Here is a 23,516-nt window from a genome sequence, read left to right on the forward strand (position 1 = left end):
GAGGATTTTCCACACTTTAAAAACTAGCATCGTATCTAACTCTGCCCCCGTAGAAAGCCAACTATAGAAGGATATTTATTTAACCCATTAACTCGCAAACTGTCTGATTTTTTACTATTGAGTTGAAACTGTAATGACTAAAAATGGGTTAGAATACACAAATTGATAGGAACAAGGCAATTGGTATTTTATTTAGAAAGTGAAATATCGACTCTACTATAAATAGGACACTGGTAACATGCGATATATTTTAGAAATCAATGTTTTTAGTATGATAAAGAAGGGTATGATTAAAAAAAAAATGGAAGGTTCTATTTATAAACAGGGGTGATAGGAACTGACCAATCAAATGGAAGATGCTCTGCTACCGACCAATCAGAAATCGGAATCACTCCATAAAACATACTGGATATTCTAGAATTCTGCACATACTTTTTGATCTTCACACGAGAAGAAACTTTGCTCTTCAGGTGTAAGGGAGGGGGGTGACTTGTGGTGGATGCATCAGCACAGATATAGCAACAGTACACCATGCATGGACGAATGGTGGCTTTGCAAAGATATAGGATGCTTGCAGGTGTGAGAAATCTTCTAGCACACTAGAGGGAACCCATCTTCTTTGCAGCAGCCTTTGCAATATCCTCAAGGCATTTGTTCCAGTTCATGTTACTTGTTTATGCCTAGGAGTTTTAAAGATGAGCTCTCAGGCAGGGTATTAATAATAATGGTTATCAGTAATTAAGCAGGCTTTTTGCAATTGTTAAAGGGAAAGAAGCTAAGTCTTAGTAGCATTAGCTGTTACCATCCATTTATGATTCCATTCTACTATGGATTTGAAGTCGTTTTCTAATTTTTCTGCCATTGCCTTGGATATGTGTTCATTCGTTTTCTCCTCGTGTCTGTTATAGAGCGTTGTATCATCAGCAAATATACCCATCTCGGACACAATTTTACCAGGGAGGTCGTTTATCAATATCATATTAATTTATTTATTTATTGAAATTATTTAATATCACAATATCTCTCTCTCTACACACACACACTATATATATATATATATATATAATGATCCTGTTTGTCTGTCTGATATATAGGGAATTCGGACCTGTGGAACAAATTCGATTTGGTCTTTAGCCGGTAAAAATACATACTAAGGAGTCAAAATTGCAAAAAATTGGAACTTTTCAGGCATAAATCGCAAATATATATTTATACGTTAAAGTCAGTTAAATTTTAACATTTTCTTATTCATCTTATAATAGCTTAAATGGAAACGACTAAGGTTGAAGAGCTAAATGTTTTGATTACGATTCTAGCTGATGGCACCTAAGTTATTTTTTTAACTAGTCAAATCACTGCAATATATTGGGTACAATATAATAATCAATAGAGACTTTGCTCTATACCAATAAATACAAAATCTGCATAAAGTAAAATATCATATTCAAGAACATTTTATGATATGGCAACACCGTGGCTTGTCAGTAGCACATAAACTTATAGCACATACTTTTTTAAGAAGTAAAAAATTGCTGACATGTATTTACTATTGTGACTTTTTAATTTTTTAATGTATTTTAAGTTAAATTAGAAGTCAAGTTAAATTTGAGTACAAAAGTTCTTTGGGTTTTAATTATTTTCCTGTTTATTTCTGTGAAAGTTGAAAGTATTGGTTGCTGCCAGCAACGACGATGCTGTTTACGCACTTATTTCAAACAAAATTTATTTATAAAGAAATCTTAAGACTTGGTTTACACATACAAAAATGCCCGAAACAAGAATTTTTGAAAATAAATTGTAGTCTAAATAAAGGAATATTTACTGAATTTTTGCTTATTGATTTTTAACAAAGTTAACAAAGCGAAAAAAAAAAAAAAAATTAGAAAATGAATTTTTATTGATATATATATATATATATTTTTTTTTCGTTTTATATTTTTCAATATCGCCTCAGGATCAAAGATTATTTTTGTTTGTTTTGTTCCTTCCTCTGTGGAAATATCAGTGACTTTTGAACAAGATGTGGTTCACTAAAATACGCTGAATGTCATTGCTAGTACAAATAAAATCGATGGGAAGAAAACAGATAACCTTGACATTAAAGATAAACGCATTTAACAGTTTAAACCATTTTTACAAATATATTCAAGATGCAATTGCTCAAGAGACAGATAACTAATCAAATTGAAGGTTTATTTTTCTCAATTGCATAAAATATATTGACCATATATATACTAGCAAAGTCCCAATCTTAATTTTTGACTTAAAATAGTGTGCACCATCTCTAGGCCGGAGATCTTCATCATGTCAGGTTTGATCATGATCGCTCCAGTGGTGTGGGCTGTAGGAGAGTATATATACATACATGGCCTTTGACTTTAACCATGAAAAATGTTATGCACCATCCCTAGGAATGGGGAACATCATCATGCCAGGCTTGGTCATGATCGGTTCAGTGATGTGGGCTATAGGAGAGTTGTACACACAAACACTATTATATATATAGTCATCCACATACAGTGTTTCGCTGTTTCACAGTTCATCAGTGTGGCTAGACAGGCAACTATATATACATATATAATTGTTTGACACTTTTAATAACTAGTACAATACAAATAATTTTTAAAGCGTTTCCTTAATTCATGGATTTTCAATGAATTAGCTCATCTCATCGGATAAAATGTTATTAACAAAATAGATATAGGTAATTATAAATTTTGCTTATCCATATATATAAAAGCGAAAATGTGTGTACGTATGTATGTATGTATGTGTGTTCACTTTTTGTGTATGTCTACAAAAGGCATTTTTGGCCGTGATTCTATTTGGTTGGCTCTGTCCTTCTTAAAACTTTTTATATGCTGTCTAAATAATAATATCTACGACTAAGGAATTCTGGTTGCAGCCATCTTTAATTTGCCCGACTTTCACAAGCTATTTTCGAGATGTTTTTTGATCGCCGCATAGCGGGGAAAACAGAAACTTGCTTCCAGCGCAAAACTAGGTCAAACATAACGCGACTTAACGTTCTCACACCTTTTAATTTCGCTTTATAAACGTCAACTTAACACATTTATTAATTCATCTATTCCCGTGATCGAGATGGTTAGGTCGCAGGGTTCTTTTTTTCCATTTGCTTTCCACCTCCGCGTCAAAGGTTCAGGGTTCAAGCCTACCTTTCTACTAAAACTTTTTTTTTTTACACCTCCAAACACCCGGCCAACGTTTTTTTTTTTTGTTGTTCTTTTTAAACAGGGTTGTTTTTATCTACTCTCCCCCCCAACACACACACACACACACCTCCAAACCTCCGGGCAACGCCGGGTACCCCCCGCTAGTTAGTACATAAATTGAAAATTAAATTCGAAATGATGGTATAAAAAGGATAATCCATGGTTGAATGGATGAAGATACAAGAACAGTCATAAAATCCAAAGCAATGAATAATGGTAAATTCCAGAATGAATTGCAGTTTTTTTAAGCATATTCCAAGCTGGAAGATAAAATCTTTGAATATCCAAGTCATGCATATATGGTAATCCATTATTTTCGATGTAATATAATCCATTAAATAGTCCGATTTGAGTAACTTGGTATTCATACTGTAATGAATCAACTGAATGGCAGCTTTTTTATGTATTGCTGAGAAATTTCTTCTGTAGTTAATTTATGTTAACTTTATTATATTATGTTTTTCCTTATATTAAAGTTGTTAAAAGTGTTTAAAGTATAATATAATCTTCCACTAACTCATTCTGGCTGGCTGATTTTATTTTCAAACTTCGCCTCAGGGCTTCGGGTTCGATCCTACCCCCCCCCCCCGGGTTCTTTTTTATTTAACACCACACACACCTACAAACACCCGGGCAACGCCGGGTACCCCCGCTAGTCTAATATATAAAAGCCTATATGTCTGTCTTCATATTTTCAAACTCTATCTCTACTGAAGATAAAAGTCGCAGAGCAGCGCTAGGGGCCTCAAATGATTGGGCTTTTTACGGGCCGCTATTTTATGGGTCTTTAGCCATTAAAAATAGTTTTTAAGGGGTCAAAAATGGGTACAAATAGAAAAAAATCATTATACATTTTGTACATTCATCTTATTTTATTTTTAATTTTTGATCGGTTTATATGCGCTTCACATTGGTACAGTGGTAACGTCACCAGCTTTGAATGTTACAGTTTCGGTTTCTATTCAAGCTGATGGCATCCAAATACTTTTTTTTTTATCTTTTGAAATCACGACTCTATAATAATATATACGAAATCTGGACAAATTAAAATATATTTAAACGTATTTTACATCTGGGCAAAGCTCCCCGCTAGTGTTAAATGAACTAAATTATGATATGTAACATTTAGTCTTCACACAAAATGAAGACAAGATAAGGTTAATTATTTCCTTATTCCTTAGAGTTTCAAAGTTTTGGCTTTTTTCATAAGAGGAAAACAGCAAAAGGAATTTTATATAAACTAGCGATAATTTTGCTGGTGAGTACAAAAATTGAAAGCTTCAATGTTTCGAACATTACTTTCTTTCAACCCTTGAATACATGGAAATAATTAACTTTGTCTTGTATTCCTTGTTTGCAAACAATAAATGACAAAATTTAACTCCTTTCATATACTGATGCTCTATCTCAAATATTGGGCATTTTTATCTGGATAGGATTAATCTATAAATGTTAGTATTAATTTCCATTTAAAAAAATAAATTCTGATTATATATACTAACAGGCCACTCGACGTTGCCTGCTTGTAAAATATTATATTTTTATTCATGAAGATATCGGATTTCTTATTATAAAGCCAATTTTCTATCGATTATTATATTGTACTAAATGGGTCTTATAATCCATAATAACATACTAAAATTGGAATCATTTGCAAAGGATAGAAAAAGAATTATAACAATTATTTATTTATTTTCAAAATTGGAACGTCCAAAAGGAAGGGACAAAATTGAAAAAAAAAAACAATGTAAACAGCCAAAAAACAATAAAAATACACGTACAATAAATGAGCCCTTGCTCCCAATGACAGCTGCACATCTTCGACTACAAGAACAAAATCAGTTCTTGAAAATCCTTGATACTGCTTTTCCTTGTGTATCTTTACAATAGATTGTCTCGCAGAGTAATCAAGTTTTTGCCGTTTTACCATGGTGCCGGCTCATGCAACGTTTACAAATGACTGAGTAAGACTTATTCTTTCGAGAAAGCTAAAAACAAAATAAAAATGATTTGGCTGCCATCAGCTAGAATTGAAACTAAAACATACAGCTTTCGAGCCTTGTCTGCTAGCATATAACCTAAATCCACACGTATACAAAAACTGCTACAAAAAAAAAAACGTTGTTTAAATTATAACTGTTGATCAGTGCATGCGCAGAAAGAAATGAAGATAGTCGACTTCTGCCTGGACATGGTCAACGTTTTATTTTAATTTTGACCCCTTAGCAACTACTTGTCCGGCACCCCCTCACTCACTAATTAAGTCCCTAATAGTAGCCCCCTGCTTCAAAGTGGCACTGTGCCTTGTTTGGTGTGAAAATTGAATTTAAAAAAAAAACAAAAAAAAACCCTAATACATTAAATTTACCCCCACCTTTTATCATGTTTCACTCTAGAGGACTATGCCCCGCTATTGAGCTTATTTTATGTCTGCAATATTCACAGTGACTGGTGTGAAAGTCATATACTCTTCTTTATAAGGAGTAGTTATACACTTATTTACCTTTTGTCGTTTTGACTCTGAATTCAGATCATCTTGTCTTTATATATATATATATATATATATATATATATATATATATATATATATATATATATATATATAGTAGCATCCAAAACTAAGGGACAAAATTTTAAAACCTAATATGTGTTAGAAATAACAACTGTGAAAAGCTGAAATTTTGACAACTGGTATTTGTTATCATCCATAATAACATACTACAATTTGAATCATTTGCAAAGGATAGAAAAAGAATTATAACAATTATTTATTTATTTTCAAAATAGGAACGTCCAAAAGGAAGGGACAAAATTGAAAAAAAAACAATGTAAACAGCCAAAAGACAATAAAAATACATGTACAATAAATGAGCCCTTGCTCTCAATGACAGCTGCACATCTTTGACTACAAGAACAAAATCAGTTCTTGAAAATCCTTGATACTAATTTTAGACCATTCTTCCTGAAGCTTTACCCACAAATCCTCCGTGTTAGTGGGATTTCTTTCCATAACTTTCACTCTTAACGTCTTTCAAAAATTTTCTACCGGATTTAAGTCAGGACTTTGCGGTGGGCAATTCATAATTTCAAAATCTTGCTCGCTAAGGTAACTCATTACCACCTTTACCTTGTGATATGGAGCATTATCTTGCATAAAGGTAGCCCTACCGAAACCTGAATTCTGTATGATTGGCACAACATGATCTTGAACAATGTTTTTATAGATCTGCGCAAGAGGCATTGTACCTTAATTAGAAAACATTCCAAATACCATGACGCTTCCGCCCCCAAATTTGACAGTTTTCTTAGTACACTTTGCGCTTAATCTTCCACCAATACGTCTCTTTACATTATTTTTTTCCATCATTTCCAAATAAATTAAACTTGCTTTCATCGCCTACCTTTCTAATAAAACTTTTTTTTTCTTTTACACCTCCAAACACTCGGCCAATGTTTTTTTTTTTAAACAGGGTTGTTTTGATCAACCTCCCCCCCCAACACACACACACACACACACACACACACACACACACACACACACACACACACACCTCCAAACACTCAGGCAACGCTAGTCTATATATATAAAAGCGAAAATGTGTGTATGTATGTGTGTTTGTGTGTCCGCTAAAAACTTTCGACAAACAGTACAAAAATTCACAAACTTGGTATCATATTGAAGCACCATCCTTCGCCCGAAAAATATCGAAAAATTGGCCAAAAATGTTCATTTTTTCACCCTGAAATCAACATTTTTTTTACAGGGGGGTGGTCAACAAAAACCGTCCTCTCATGACGAGATCGGTTCTACGCATGCGTCAGATGACGTCATGACCTGATTTACTTTAAATAGTTGAAGAACTGACACAATTTCATGTACGTCGTCTTAGCTCAGTTGGTTAAAGCGTTGGGTCATTATCTACATGTTTTGGGCTCGAATCGTGGTGTGAGATGTCTTTTTTTTTCGATTTTTTAAATTAAAATATTGAAGCAGGGTTATTTTAAGCCATTTCTCACGTAACGTTCGTTTTTCTGGGTTTTCTTTTTACTTTGCTTATTCTTAGATTTTCATAAACACCCCCACCCCCGACCGACCACACACACCCAAAAACACCCGGGTACCTACCGATTTTTTAAATTTTAATATCGAAACAGGCTTTTTTTCACGTGTTTTTTTTTTGGGGGGGGGTTTAGTTTTAACTTCGTTTTCTGTTTTCTTTATGTTTTTTCGATTTTTATATTTAACATCGTTCGTTTGCCTTACGTTAGTTTTTTTTCGATGTTTTGATTACGCCCCCCCCCCCACCGCTCGGGTACCCCCCCCCCCCCGCTTAATTTTTCAGATAAGTTTTAATGTTCGTTTTTCTATTTTCTTATATATCTGTGTGTCATCCACATACAGTAGCGTTGCGTTGTATCACAACTCATCAGTGTGGCTATATATATATATATTGGTGATGGAGCGATTCCAATATTCTTCCCAATTCCGTTTTTAATTTCTGATTTCAATACAATTTCCAATTCTTTTTACATTGTTAAATGTATATTGCTATAGAGTTGTAGTTTTCTTGTTTTAATTTCCAGTTAACACCCCTATAATATCTGTACACATATTTTTGCAAATACAAACAAATATTTGTGTGTCGGGAGGGGGAAATCTATGGATTAAATTTAACTGGTTGTTTTAAATCAATAGACATTTATTATTTTATCATTAGTATCAGCGATGGAAAATTAAGTTTTAAATGAAAACAAACAAAAAAGTACAATCAAAGGAATCGTTTTTGGTATCAGAAATTAGACTTACATTCAAAATTTTGCGGATTCTCTATTATGATCAATACTCAAAAAACTAATATATATATATATATATATATATATATATATGATATATATATATATATATGATATATATATATATGATATATATATGATATATATATATGATATATATATGATATATATATCTATATGATATATATATGATATATATATCTATATATATACATATATATATGATATATATATATGATATATATATGATATATATATATGATATATATATGATATATATATATATGATATATATATGATATATATATATGATATATATATGATATATATGATATATATATGATATATATATATATATATGATATATATATATATATATAATATATATATATGATATATATATATGATATATATATGATATATATATGATATATATATATGATATATATATGATATATGTATATGATATATATATATATGATATATATGATATATATAGATATATATGATATATATATACATATATATGATATATATATATGATATATATATGATATATATATGATATATATATATCATATATATATATATATATATGATATATATATATATGATATATATAGATATATATGATATATATATAGATATATATGATATATATATACATATATATGATTTATATACATATATATGATATATATAGATATATATGATATATATATACATATATATGATTTATATACATATATATGATTTATATACATATATATGATTTATATACATATATATGAAATATATATACATATATATGATATATATATATACACATATGATATATATATACACATATATGATATATATACATATATATGATATATATATATGATATATATATCATATATATATGATATATATGATATGTATATGATATATATATGATATATATGAATATATATATGATATATATATGATATATATACACATATATAGATATATGATATATATATGATATATATAATATATATAGATATATATATATATAGATATATGATATATTTATATGATATATATGGATATATGATATATATATGATATATATGATACATATATATAATATAAATAATGTATATATATGATGTATATATGATATATATATGTTACATATATTTATATGATATATACATATATATATGATATATATATAATATATATATACATATGATATATAAATGTTTCATATATATATATATATTATATCATATATACATATGATATATGTATGATATATGATATATATATGATATATATATAATATATATGATATATATATGATATATGATATATATGATATATATAGTATATATATATATAAAATATATATGATATATATAATATATATGATATATAATATATATACATGATATATATATATGATATATAATATATATACATGATATATATATATGATACATAATATATATACATGATATATATATATGATATATATAATATATGATATGATATATATAATATATATATATGATATATATAATATATATATATATGATATATATAATATATATATATGATATATATAAGATATATATGATATAAATAATATATATATATATATGATATATAATATATATATATATGTAATATATATATATGATATATGTAATATATATATATGATATATGTAATGTATATATATGTAATATATGTAATGTATATATGATATATGTAATATATATAATGTATATATGCTATATGTAATATATATAATGTATATATGCTATATATAATATAGATATGATATATATAATATATATATCATATATATATATAATATATATCATATATATATCATATATATGTGTATATATAATATATATATACATATATATGAAATATATATGATCTATATATGAGATATATATATATATATATGATATATATATATGATATATATATATATATATGATATATATATGTATATATGATATATATATGATATATATGAGTATATTTATATGATATATATATATGATGTATATATATGATATATATATATGATATATATATATGTTACATATAATTATATAATATATACATATATATATGATATATATATGATATATATATATATGTTACATATATTTATATGATATATACATATATATATGATATATATATGTTATATATGATATATATATAATAAATATATATATACATATGATATATAAATGTTTTATATATATATATCATATATATATATTATATACATATGATATATGATATATGATATATATATGATATATAAGATATATATTATATATATATATGATATATGATATATATATGATATATATATATAATATATATATGATATATATATAATATATAAGATATATATATATGATATATATACATTATATATCTGATATATATATATAATATATATTATATATATAATATATATGATATATAATATATATACATGATATATATATATATTATATATATAATATATATGATATATAATGTATATATATAATATATATATGATATATATAATATATATGATATATATAATACATATGATATATGTAACATATATAGGATATATGTAATGTATACATGATATATGTAATATATATAATGTATATATGCTATATATAATGTAGATATTATATATATATAATATATATATATATCATATATATATATCATATATATGTGTGTATATAATATATATACATATATATGAAATATATATATGATATATATATGATCTATATATGATATATATATGATATATATGATATATATATGATAAATATATGTATATATGATATATATGATATATATATAAGTATATTCATATGATATATATATGATGTATATATATATGATATATATATGATATTTATATATGAGATATATATATTATATATAGATGATACATATATATGTGATATATATATCATATATATATCATATGTGATGTATATATATGATATATATATTATATATATATATAATATATATATGATATATATATATATATCCTATATATATCATATATGATATATTTATATATGACATATATATGATATATATATGATGTACGTATATGTTTCATATATATATATTATATATACATGGTATATATATACGGTACATATATATATGATATATATATGATATATATATCATATATATATAATATATATATGATATATATAGATGATATATATAATATATATCATAAATATAATTATGATATATATATCATATTTATATGATATATACATATATTATATATATCATATATATATGACATATATATGATATATATCATATAATATATATATATGATATATATATGTATATAAATATATGATATATATAATCTATAGATATATTATATATATAGATATATATATATATCATATATATATATCATATATATAATATATATATGATATATATAATATATATATAGTATTTATGATATATAATATATATATATGATATGTATTATATGTATATGATATATATAATATATATATGATATATATATAATATCTATATATGATATATAATATATATGATATATATAATATATGTATTATATATAGGATATATATAATATATATATAGTATTTATGATATATAATATATATATATGATATGTATTATATGTATGTGATGTATATAATATATATATGATATATATATATTATCTATATATGATATATAATATATATGATATATATAATATATGTATTATATATATAATATATATATGATATATATAATATATGTATTATATATATAATATATATATATGATATATATAATATATATATGATATAATATATATATATGATATATAATATCTATGATATATATAACATATATATGATATATATAATATATTTAGATATATATATAGGATATAATATATATATGATATAATATATATATGATATATAATATATATATATTATATATACAATATATATTATAAATATATGATATATATATAGCATATATATGATATATATATGATATATATATGATATATATGTATGATATATATATATGATATATACATAGATGTTATATGATATATATACATATGATATATATATATATGATATATATATGATACATGATATATATATGATATATATATGATATATGATATATATATATGATATATATATAGATATATGATATATATATAGATATATGATATATATATGATATATATATATATATAGATACATGATATATATATATATAGATACATGATATATGATATATATATATATATGGTATGTATATATATCATGTATTATATATAGATATTATATATATGATATAATATACATATACATGTATATATATGATATATATATGTATATGATATATATAGATATATATGATAGATATAGATATATATATATATGATATAGATATATATATATGATAGATATAGATATATATATATGATAGATATATATATATATATATATGATATATATATATTGATATATATGATATAGATACATATATATATATATGATATATATGTATATATATATATATATGATAGATATATAGATATTGATATATATGATATAGATACATATATATATATATGATATATATGTATATATATATATATATGATAGATATATAGATATTGATATATATGATATAGATACATATATATATATATATATAGATAGATAGATATATGATAGATATATATGATATCTATATATATATAGATATATATATGATAGATATATTTAGATATATATATATATGATAGATATGTTTAGTTATATATATATATATGATATATGTATATGATATATGTATAAGATATATATATGATATATATAGATATATATTATATGATATATATATATGATATATATGTTATGATATATATATATATATGATGTATATATATACGATAAATACATGATATATATTTAAATATATGATATATATAAGTATGATATATATATATGATGTATATATATACGATAAATACATGATATATATTTAAATATATGATATATATAAGTATGATATATATACATATGATATATATAATAACTATATATAATATATATACATATGATATATATATATATGTCATATATATATGATATATATATGATATATATATATGATATATATATATGATATATATATATGATATATATATGTATATGATATATATGATATACATATGTATATGATATATATATATATGATATATATATGTATATGATATATATATATATGATATATATATGATATATATATATATGATATATATATATATGATATATATATACGATATATATGGTATATATATACACGATATATATGGTATATATATATATACAGTGATGATCATATTTATTGGCACGGTAAAATAAAAGTTAAATTTTGTCTAATAAATTCTAAAAAAGGGATTAAATTAAAGAAAATAACAAAGTATATTATGTATTTTTAACTGGCCTTTCCGATGCAGCAATCGGATTTTAGAAAAAATAAATAACAAAGGAACAACAAACATAATTGCAAAAAACCCTTGTTCAAAATTATTGGCACGGCTTTGTTTTTCTTTTAGTATCAGTATAATATCAATCAATTTCCGGTTTACGTGCTTTCTGAACTTTTTTATAGCCATATTATGCTTGTTTAACGCTAATTCAGTGAATAATTTTTTTTCAGATAATTTTTAGATAGCGATTTATTTAAACTATTATAAGTGACTAAATTATAATTTTCAATCGCCATGGTTAAAACTAAGGAACACAGCGAAGACGTCAGGAAGCTTGTTGTAGCATGCCATACCAATGGGGAGGGCTATGATAAGATTTCAAAGAAGCTAAACCTTCCCAAATCCACTGTTAGAGCCATAATAAACAAGTTCAAATCGCAAGGCCACGTTATGAGTTTAGAGGGTAGAGGGAGAAAAAGGATTCTTTCCCCAAGAGATGAACGGAAAATTGTTCGACAAGTAAAACAAAACCCAAGGATCTCTGTTGGGGAGATTGTTGATGAACAGAGCACCTCTGGAGTGAATGTATCTCGACATACAGTTGGTAGAGTTTTGAAGAGAGCTGGTTTAAAAGCATGTCGTCCGAGAAAGACTCCCTTATTGAAGCCTATGCACCTGAAAGCAAGGCTAGCCTTTGCAAAACGTCATATTGATAAAGATGTTGCATTCTGGAAACGTGTTCTATGGACTGACGAAACGAAAATAGAGTTATTTGGCCATAATAAAGTGTCTTATATTTACAGAAAATCTGGCGAAGCTTTCCTGCCTAAGAACACCATACCCACAGTGAAGCACGGTGGAGGCAGTTTGATGTTTTGGGGATCCTTTGCTGCCTCTGGACCAGGGCGACTTGTTAAGGTCACAGGTAGCATAAAAAAGGAAGATTATGTTAAAATATTGGATGAAAACCTGAAAGACTCTGCTAAAGAGCTCTCACTTGGTCGTCGTTGGTGGTTCATGCAAGATAATGACCCAAAGCATTCGGCTAAACTGACTAAGAAATGGCTTGAGGACAATCATATTAATGTTTTGGAGTGGCCATCACAAAGCCCAGACCTTAATCCAATTGAAAATTTATTGAGAACATTAAAATTGAGGGTAATGCAAAGGAAGCCTAAGAATCTTATTCAATTGGAGGATTATTGTCAGGAAGAGTGGGCTAAAATTACTACTGAAGAGTGCAACAACTTGGTTGTAAACTATGAAAAGCGACTGAGGAAGGTAATCAAGGCCAAAGGCTATACAATTGATTATTAAATAAATCGTGCCAATAATTTTGAACAAGGGTTTTTTGCAATTATGTTTGTTGTTCCTTTGTTATTTATTTTTTCTAAAATCCGATTGCTGCATCGGAAAGGCCAGTTAAAAATACATAATATACTTTGTTATTTTCTTTAATTTAATCCCTTTTTTAGAATTTATTAGACAAAATTTAACTTTTATTTTACCGTGCCAATAAATATGATCATCACTGTATATATGATATATTTAGATATATATATATGATATATATATATATATATATACACGATATATTAATGATATATATATATATGATATATATATACATAATATATATACGATATATATATATGGTATATTTATATGATATATATATATGATATATATACATATGATATATATATATATAATATATATACGATATATATATGATATATATATATAATATATATACGATATATATATATATATGATATATATATATACGATAAATATATATATACGATATATATATATATATGATATATATATACGATATATATATATATGATATATATATACGATATATATATGATATATATATACGATATATATGATATATGATATATATATACGATATATATGATATATATGATATATGATACATATGATATATATATAATATATATTTATATGATATATATAAGATATATATATATATGATATATGTATACCATATATTTTTTATATATATATGATATATATATATACGATATATATATGATATATATATACACGATATATATATATATATATATACGATATATATATGATATATATATATACACTATATATATATATATACGATATATATATATGATATATATATACACGATATATATATATGATATATATATATGATATATATGATATATATATATATACACGATATATATATATACGATATGTATATGATATATATATATATATGATATATATATACATGATATATATATATATATATATACACACACGATATATATATATATATGATATATATATATACACGATATATATATATGATATATATATATATATATGTATACACGATATATATATATGATATATATATATATACGATATATATATATGATATATATATATATATACACGATATATATATATGATATATATATATACATGATATATATATATATGACATATATATACGATATATATATGATATATATATATACGATATATATGTATACGATATATATATGATATATATGATATATATATATGCTATAATTATGATATATATATATATATATATATATATATATATATATATATATATACGATATATACGATGATATATATAATATATATATACGATATATATGTATATGATATATATATATACGATACATATATGTATATATATATATACTAGTACGGTTACTTATTGTTGCTTGGGATTAAATGATTATCAACAGATGTTTCACACTCCCATATTTTTTTATTGCTATTGAAATCAGTGAAGGTCACTATTTTTCAATCAAATCTTGTTGCATCGATGCACTGGGAGGAAACTCACATGCCTCCCCACAGTGACAGAATCCACAATACGTTGGAGTCTATATTGCACTGTGGAGAACCTACTATTTATTTTATAAAATTATTTTTTATATAATGGTTTTAATTTAAATTTAAGATGCAAAAGTCAAAAGTCAAGTATCATACTCCGGTTGTGCTCTAAACAAAAACATTTATTTCGAATGCACCCCTGTCACATCAAAGAACCTACTGTTGATTTTATAAAATTATTTTTTATACAATGGTTTGAATTTAAATTTGAAATGCAAAAGTCAAGTATCATACTCCAGTTGTGCTCTAAACAAAAACATTTATTTTGAACGCACCCCTGTCACATCAAAGAACCTACTGTTGATTTTATATGCCTGGCCTTACTGGTTGTGCGGTGATAATGGCTTGAATTTTAATTTAAAATGTCAAATATCATGATGCAATTGTGCTTTAAACAGAAACATTAATTTCGAACGCACCCCTGTCATATCAAAGAACCCACTGTTAATTTTATATGCTGGACACATTTGTTTTTGCAGTGATAAAACTTCTCAAATGCACTTATGATATTAGACTGTGTAAAAGTTGTAACTTTAGTCCAAATCAGACACTGTTCCATATTTAATGATTTTTTTTTTCGATTATCAATTTATAGTAATCATTGGAGGCAGTCCAAAAACCTATCTAAGAACACTGCCAGACACACAAAGTGCATTTTATATAACTGTAAACTGTATCCTCGAGTGGCATCTGGGCCTTGTTAAGTGGTGATGCCTATATATATATATATATATATACACACACACACACCTATGTAATATATATATACACACACACACACACACACACACACACACACGTATTCTATCCTTTTCCGGGAATAATCAGTATGCAAAAAATGATTGTTTTGCCAGTCACATGATTCAAAGCTCAGAACTAAGCCACCTTTTAACGGGGCAAAGGAGAGTAAATGTTTATTTATATCTTTAGGCTGTCATAACGGTACTTTAAAAATGAGGCAAAGCATATCATAATGCATTAATTTCGACAACCTGTTTCTTCAAGCAATATTATTGTAAAGTTGGAAAAATATCTCCTCAACCTCGTTGCCGAGATCAACTTAAAAAGCAAATGGCTGCTCCCAATCTGTCATCTTTATAAAGTTATCAGGGGAGAGAACTCCCTTAATATTTCTCGTGTCGAAGGAGATAACTTTCTGTATCAGGAGCAGGTAACTCTTTTACATAACTCCTTTTGGTCAAGATCAAAGTGTAGTATCTGTTCTTCAGATGCTGCAGTGCTGCACTTCATTTTCTTGTTCTCTTTCGGTGGAGGAGAAATCCTTCACGACTGAGACAATTTTTATTTTTGTACCTTTTCTCCACGTTAAAAAACGACCCTGGTGTCTAACTCTGTCCCGTGGGGAGGCATAGTAAATAGGTACATATACAATTATAATAAATATTTTTAACTTTTATAAAAATAACTGTAGCTGATGGCGCAGTATTTTTTTTTTTAAACTTTTGAAATCACTACTATTTATTAGATCCAATATAATAATCAATAAAGAATTGGTTCTATAATAATAAATACGAAATCTGCATTAATTAAAGTATAATATTCAAGCGTATTTTTCAACCAGGCAACGACGGGCCGCCTAAGAGTATTATACTAAATACATCGACATATTTCTTTCTTTAATGTTTTTTTTTGTTTGTTTGTTTTTTTCCCCCGTATATTTTCCATAACGCCAAACGCTTTGGCAATCGTTGTCGTTAGTTCATGGGAGATAACTCTATTTTACTAAGTGATTACTTCCATTTTTTATACAAGAATTTGGGCGTTAATTGCGAAGTATATTATATATATATATATATATATATATATATATATATATATATATATATATATATATATATATATATATATATACACACACACACACACACATAAAACGCAACTTGTTTACAATATTACGTCAGCCGATATTTGGGTTTGACGATGAATGTCCTGAAAAGGTCACTTTTGATTAATTGCAATAAAAAAAAAGGAAAAAGAGATGATAATTGCAGAGGAATTATTATTTTTTTTTTTTTTTTCAACTACTCTTTTTACTAAGAAAAAACAACTTCAAGGAATTGTAAGGAAATATATATATATATATATATATGAGAATATATATATATATATGAGAATAATGGAAATATATATATATGAGAATATATATATATATATGAGAATAATGGAAATAGTATTCCGACGAAATAGTGAGATAAAAAAGGAACAAACCAACTTATGTGTTTATCAACGTTTCCTTTTTATTGCAAGACTTCCTCTGGATAAATGAAATTAATAAAACAAAACACCAGTACAAATATTTGAAAATCAAAAATATAATTTCAAATATTTGTACTGGTGTTTTGTTTCCTTAATTTCATTCATCTAGAGAAAGTCTTGCAATAGTCTCTCTCTCTCTCTCTCTCTCTCTCTCTCTATATATATATATATATATATATATATATATATATATATATATATATATATATATATATATATATATAATCTCGCGTTCATCAAGTTCTGTCTGTGTTTGTATACAATAGCATGCCAGCTGGTATTTTGGCGTGACGATGAATGACCTGGAAACATCACTTTTTATTAATGTTTACCAGTTTTAAAATAGTATATGCACATTTTATTTTTTGTAATGTGAACAGTGATTCTTACAGAAATTTTTAAAAATATAAAAATAGTAATATGGTGTTCAGCGGTTGGTAACAGGAGTTTCTTAATTTGTTTTTTTATTTGTTTTTGTTTTTTTAACAACAGAATATATATATTAATCAATCTTTCTTTTCTTTATTTGTATTATTTTTCATTATTATTTATTTTTTTATTTATTTTTTTATTTTTTGCAGGTAAAGAACACTTTCAGCTGGTTGTGTCGGAAGATCAGGAGACGGCTGTATAGAGAGAAAGAAAAAAACCTGCAACTGGTATTGTAGTGTTCAAAAACAAAAAAAAGAAACTCATGCTCATGGGGCTGGTTCCTTTATTTCATAATAAGTAACCCTCTTGGTCAAATACGTCCATACCTGGCTGGTCACTGTCTGCTGTGGTTACTAACAACATGACTCTGGCCAGATGATAGTATGTTCCAGCAATGATAATTGCAGCAGAATGCTCTTTTAAAGCAAAAAAAAAAAAAACTGAAGGAGAAAGGAAATAAAAAAAATGGAAGTATGAAAAATTACCAAAATACTGACCCATTCAGGAAAACAGAGCAAAAAATTAAAAAAAATCCCTTTCTTTGTCAAGTCTAACAGCAGTTATAGGGTACTTTTTTTTTTTTCTTTGGGATATTTTTTTAATTTAATGTCGCAATTGTGTTTTTTTTTTTTTTTTAATCTTATAATGTCATGAAGAATTATACTCTGCTTTTATTTTCAACCCATAAAACACACTTAAAAAAAGAAGACAAATTGGAGTGCATCTTAATATTTATAGTATGAGTGAATGCTAATATTTTAACATACTACTAAATATACTTGCTAAAATTAATTTTGATTTATTGGTAGTACTACAATTCCCATTTCTATACCATAAAGACGCACCTCAATTTAAAGTCAGCTTTTTTCGAAGCAGAAATATGTGTCTTATAGGTTAATTTTTTTTTATTCGGTTTTAATTTTCTATTACGACTATAAGGATTTCATTTATCACCTTGCATATTTAAAAAAAAAAAAATGACCACAAATTAATTTAAAACCTAAAACGTACTTATGTTGGGAAATAAATTTTAAGAACGTGCTAAATTTTTGTATGGAGGCGATTGAATTTTATTTATTTTAATAATTTTTATGTAAAAAACAAAAAAAAAACACAGATTCAAAGATATAACTGCCTTCTTAATATATAGAAAGATATTGTAACAAAGTATGAAGTTCCATAAAGTAAAAGAAAACCGATTATATCTACACAGATGCTGTGATGATGTAAAGAAGAAACTTTTTTTTTATTATTTTGTTCTTCCTTAAAAAATATGAAAAAATATTCATTGTATCTCAAATTTTGTTGGGTTTTATTATATTTTGTTCTATTTTTAATGAACATACTTTTTTATTTTTATTTTAATTCTTCCTGTTTTTGTAAATTTTACTTTTTCCTCTCCACTCATACTAACCTTTAGAGACAAAAAGCAAAAAAAAAGCAAAAAAAAAAAACAATTGCCACGTCTTATATTTTTATTAACACACTTTTATTTTCTTAATGACTAAATTTATCTAAATCCTTTAAAAAAAAAAAAAAAAATAGCCGTTATAATAAAATCACCAGATAAACTTTTTTTTTTCCATTTTTTTTTTAAATCTTTTTCTCCCCAAAAATGTTAGCTTTATTCAAGCTCATAAAAAATGGCTACGTTTATGAGACCTTCCAACTTTTTCAAACTTTTCATGGATCAAATCTGAAGAATATTATCTCCCCACCTCCCACACAAAGAATGGAGTTTCATTAAAAACCCTGGAGAAATAATAAAAAAGCATAACTTTCAGATACAATAAAAAGATATTTCTTTTCAAAAAGAAACATATAAAATGCACACACACACACATACACGATTCTTGGTTACCAAAGACATCAGTAAATTTTTAACAAAGAGTAAAGTGTAGTATCTGTCTAATACTATATTTTATCTTTTCTGTCCTCAGTTGGTGAAAGAAAAATCTTGCTAGACTGAGGCAATCTTTTTTTTTTTTTTTGTCTCTATCCTTAATTCCCCTTTTTGGGAAAGCTTGATTTTTCTCACATTAAAAACTAACTTTGTGTCAAAGTCTGCCCTTGTAGGGAGGCAATTTAATAGGAAATATCTCTGTCTGTTGTGTCTAATTCTCTGGCTTTTTGGCTAGGAGCAAAGTGTAGTATATGTGTAGTACTACAATGCGTCTTTTCTGTCGTCGGTCAGTGAAGGAGAAATCCCTCTAGACTGAGGCAGTTTTTATTTTTGTCTCACTTCTGAGTTCCCCTTTTTGAGAAAACGATTTTCCTCATATTAAATACGAACCTTGTGTCTGGATCGATCCTTGTAAGGCGGCAAATGAATATGGACATCAGTAATTTAAAAAGGGGATTGTTCATGATTCCTGGTATTGTAAATCCTTGTTACCTTTTAGAGAACCACAAGTGAGTCTCTCAATAGCTCATTTGTAAGAAGATGGCTCACTCTAAAGACGCAGAGTTTCCTCTTATTTCCAGGTTGAAATAATTTATGACATTAGACCAAGTTTTTATATTTTTTTTTCTTTTAACTTTTCTTTTTACTCTACTACACATAGAGCTCTCTATAGATTTTCTATAGAAATTGCTCTCACCTTCACACATGTATCATTCTCTCTCTCTCTCTTTATATATATATATATATATATATATATATATATATATATATATATATATATATATATATATATATATATATAATGTCATTAGTCAACATTCCAAACTCAGAAGGTGTATTTAATTATCACTCATAATATTTTATTTATATTTTAATGAAATATGTCTTACACGTGTTTCTTTAAATAGTGGAACACCACTAAACAACTCTTCAGTGACAAAAAATATATTCCTCAGAAAAAATTTGGAAAGATTTTTTTCTTGGAATGGAAAATGATTTAGTAAGAAAAAACGTTGATCAAAGTAAACAGATATATACGTGTGTGTGTGTGTGTGTGTGTGTGTGTGTGTGTGTGTGTGTGTGTGTGTGTGTGTGTGATAGCAGAATTTTATTGGATTAGTCTTAATGCCTTCTCTGATTATCCCGAGTATTTACGAAATATAATTTCTCAACATAGTTTTACATTCCCAGATATTTCCGTTCTATCACTGAAACAAAATTGACTAGCCAGAAAAACTCCTTTTGTTGATAATTTCCAGTTTTCTATGAGTCTTCAGATCTTTTACTTCTGTATATAGTATGAAAAGTCTTGCTATGTTTTTTTTTTCTTGCTTATTTCTAAATATAAGTTATATAATTAAATTAACTTTTGTGATGATAAATTGTGGGAATATAAAAGGCAAAATGTCCCTCCAAATTAATTTTGTATAAAATTTTTTCCCCTCATAGCATTTTCTTTTTTCGTAGACTTTTTTGATAGATTATCTATTATATACAGGGAAGTTGTCTGTGCATGTGCGTTTTTATGTCCTGCTGAGAGTCCGAAACTATAAACCAAACACCCACAAACGGTATATTCTGGATCAGCGTTGCCCAGGAAAAATAATAACACTATTCATTTATTTTATTCTAAGCTGACACAGATTTCGTTAGGAGCTGGGAAAAGGATTTGTTGTTTTTTTTAAGCGATTTTATGTACTTAGGGAAGTAGCTCTCACTTTTTATCAAGGAGTTACTTCTCTTGTGCCGACTCATTTCTTGAGGAATCTATATTAAGGAAAGTTATGTGTATGTCCAGAGAGAGGAATGGGCTAGGTAGGGGAGCATTAGCGTGGTGGGAGGAGGAAACAGATAGAAGTTTTAATAGCAATATGTTACACTTTTACTCTGGGCAACGGCCGGTAACCCTGTTAATATTATCTAAACAAAAAAATAATATAACCTATTATATCTCAATTGAAAAAAACATGTAAACTTGTATGCAAATAGGAACATATGATTGGTTGACAAGAAAAAAGGAATAAGCAGACTACAGTACTTTTACAATGCTTGTGGCATAGTGTATATTCTAGTTGACCTTTTAGATGAAAAAAAACCCATTAAAATAAATATTATAATCATCTAATTATATATATACAATTGGCCTGTTGGTATACTTAATTGATAATAACTAACATTGGATGTGTTAAAGGTGTAGGAAGAGACCCCATTCATACAAGGACTTGACAGACTCCTTTACTCATCAGAGGCCATAAAACCATAGAATTCCACTGGATCTAAGGAATTAAAATCTGTACTCCCTCCTTAATTGTAAAAACAACACCTTGCCTCAGATGTGAGCAGTTCCACTCATCCTGATTTGTGTGTTTAAACTGAAGAGACTAATTTTTAGGCGAAATAAATCAGG

The 23,516-nt window shown here is 25.8% G+C and overlaps 1 protein-coding gene across 1 annotated transcript in view; it reads left to right on the forward strand.

Moving 5' to 3' along the window:
- Nucleotides 1-19,465, forward strand: part of LOC145263137 (diacylglycerol kinase zeta-like) — a 1,403,365-nt gene extending 1,383,900 nt beyond the window's left edge. Inside the window, exon 28 of the mRNA XM_080120103.1 lies at nucleotides 19,356-19,465. Coding sequence (XP_079976229.1) covers nucleotides 19,356-19,408 — 53 coding nt within the window. The 3' untranslated portion in view covers nucleotides 19,409-19,465. The remainder of the gene's footprint in view (nucleotides 1-19,355) is intronic.
- Nucleotides 19,466-23,516: the final 4,051 nt, after the last annotated feature.

This window comes from Euprymna scolopes, chromosome 38, assembly GCF_053919585.1.
Source record: "Euprymna scolopes isolate OS-2025 chromosome 38, ASM5391958v1, whole genome shotgun sequence".
In the NCBI taxonomy this organism is placed as follows: Eukaryota; Metazoa; Mollusca; class Cephalopoda; order Sepiida; family Sepiolidae; genus Euprymna; species Euprymna scolopes.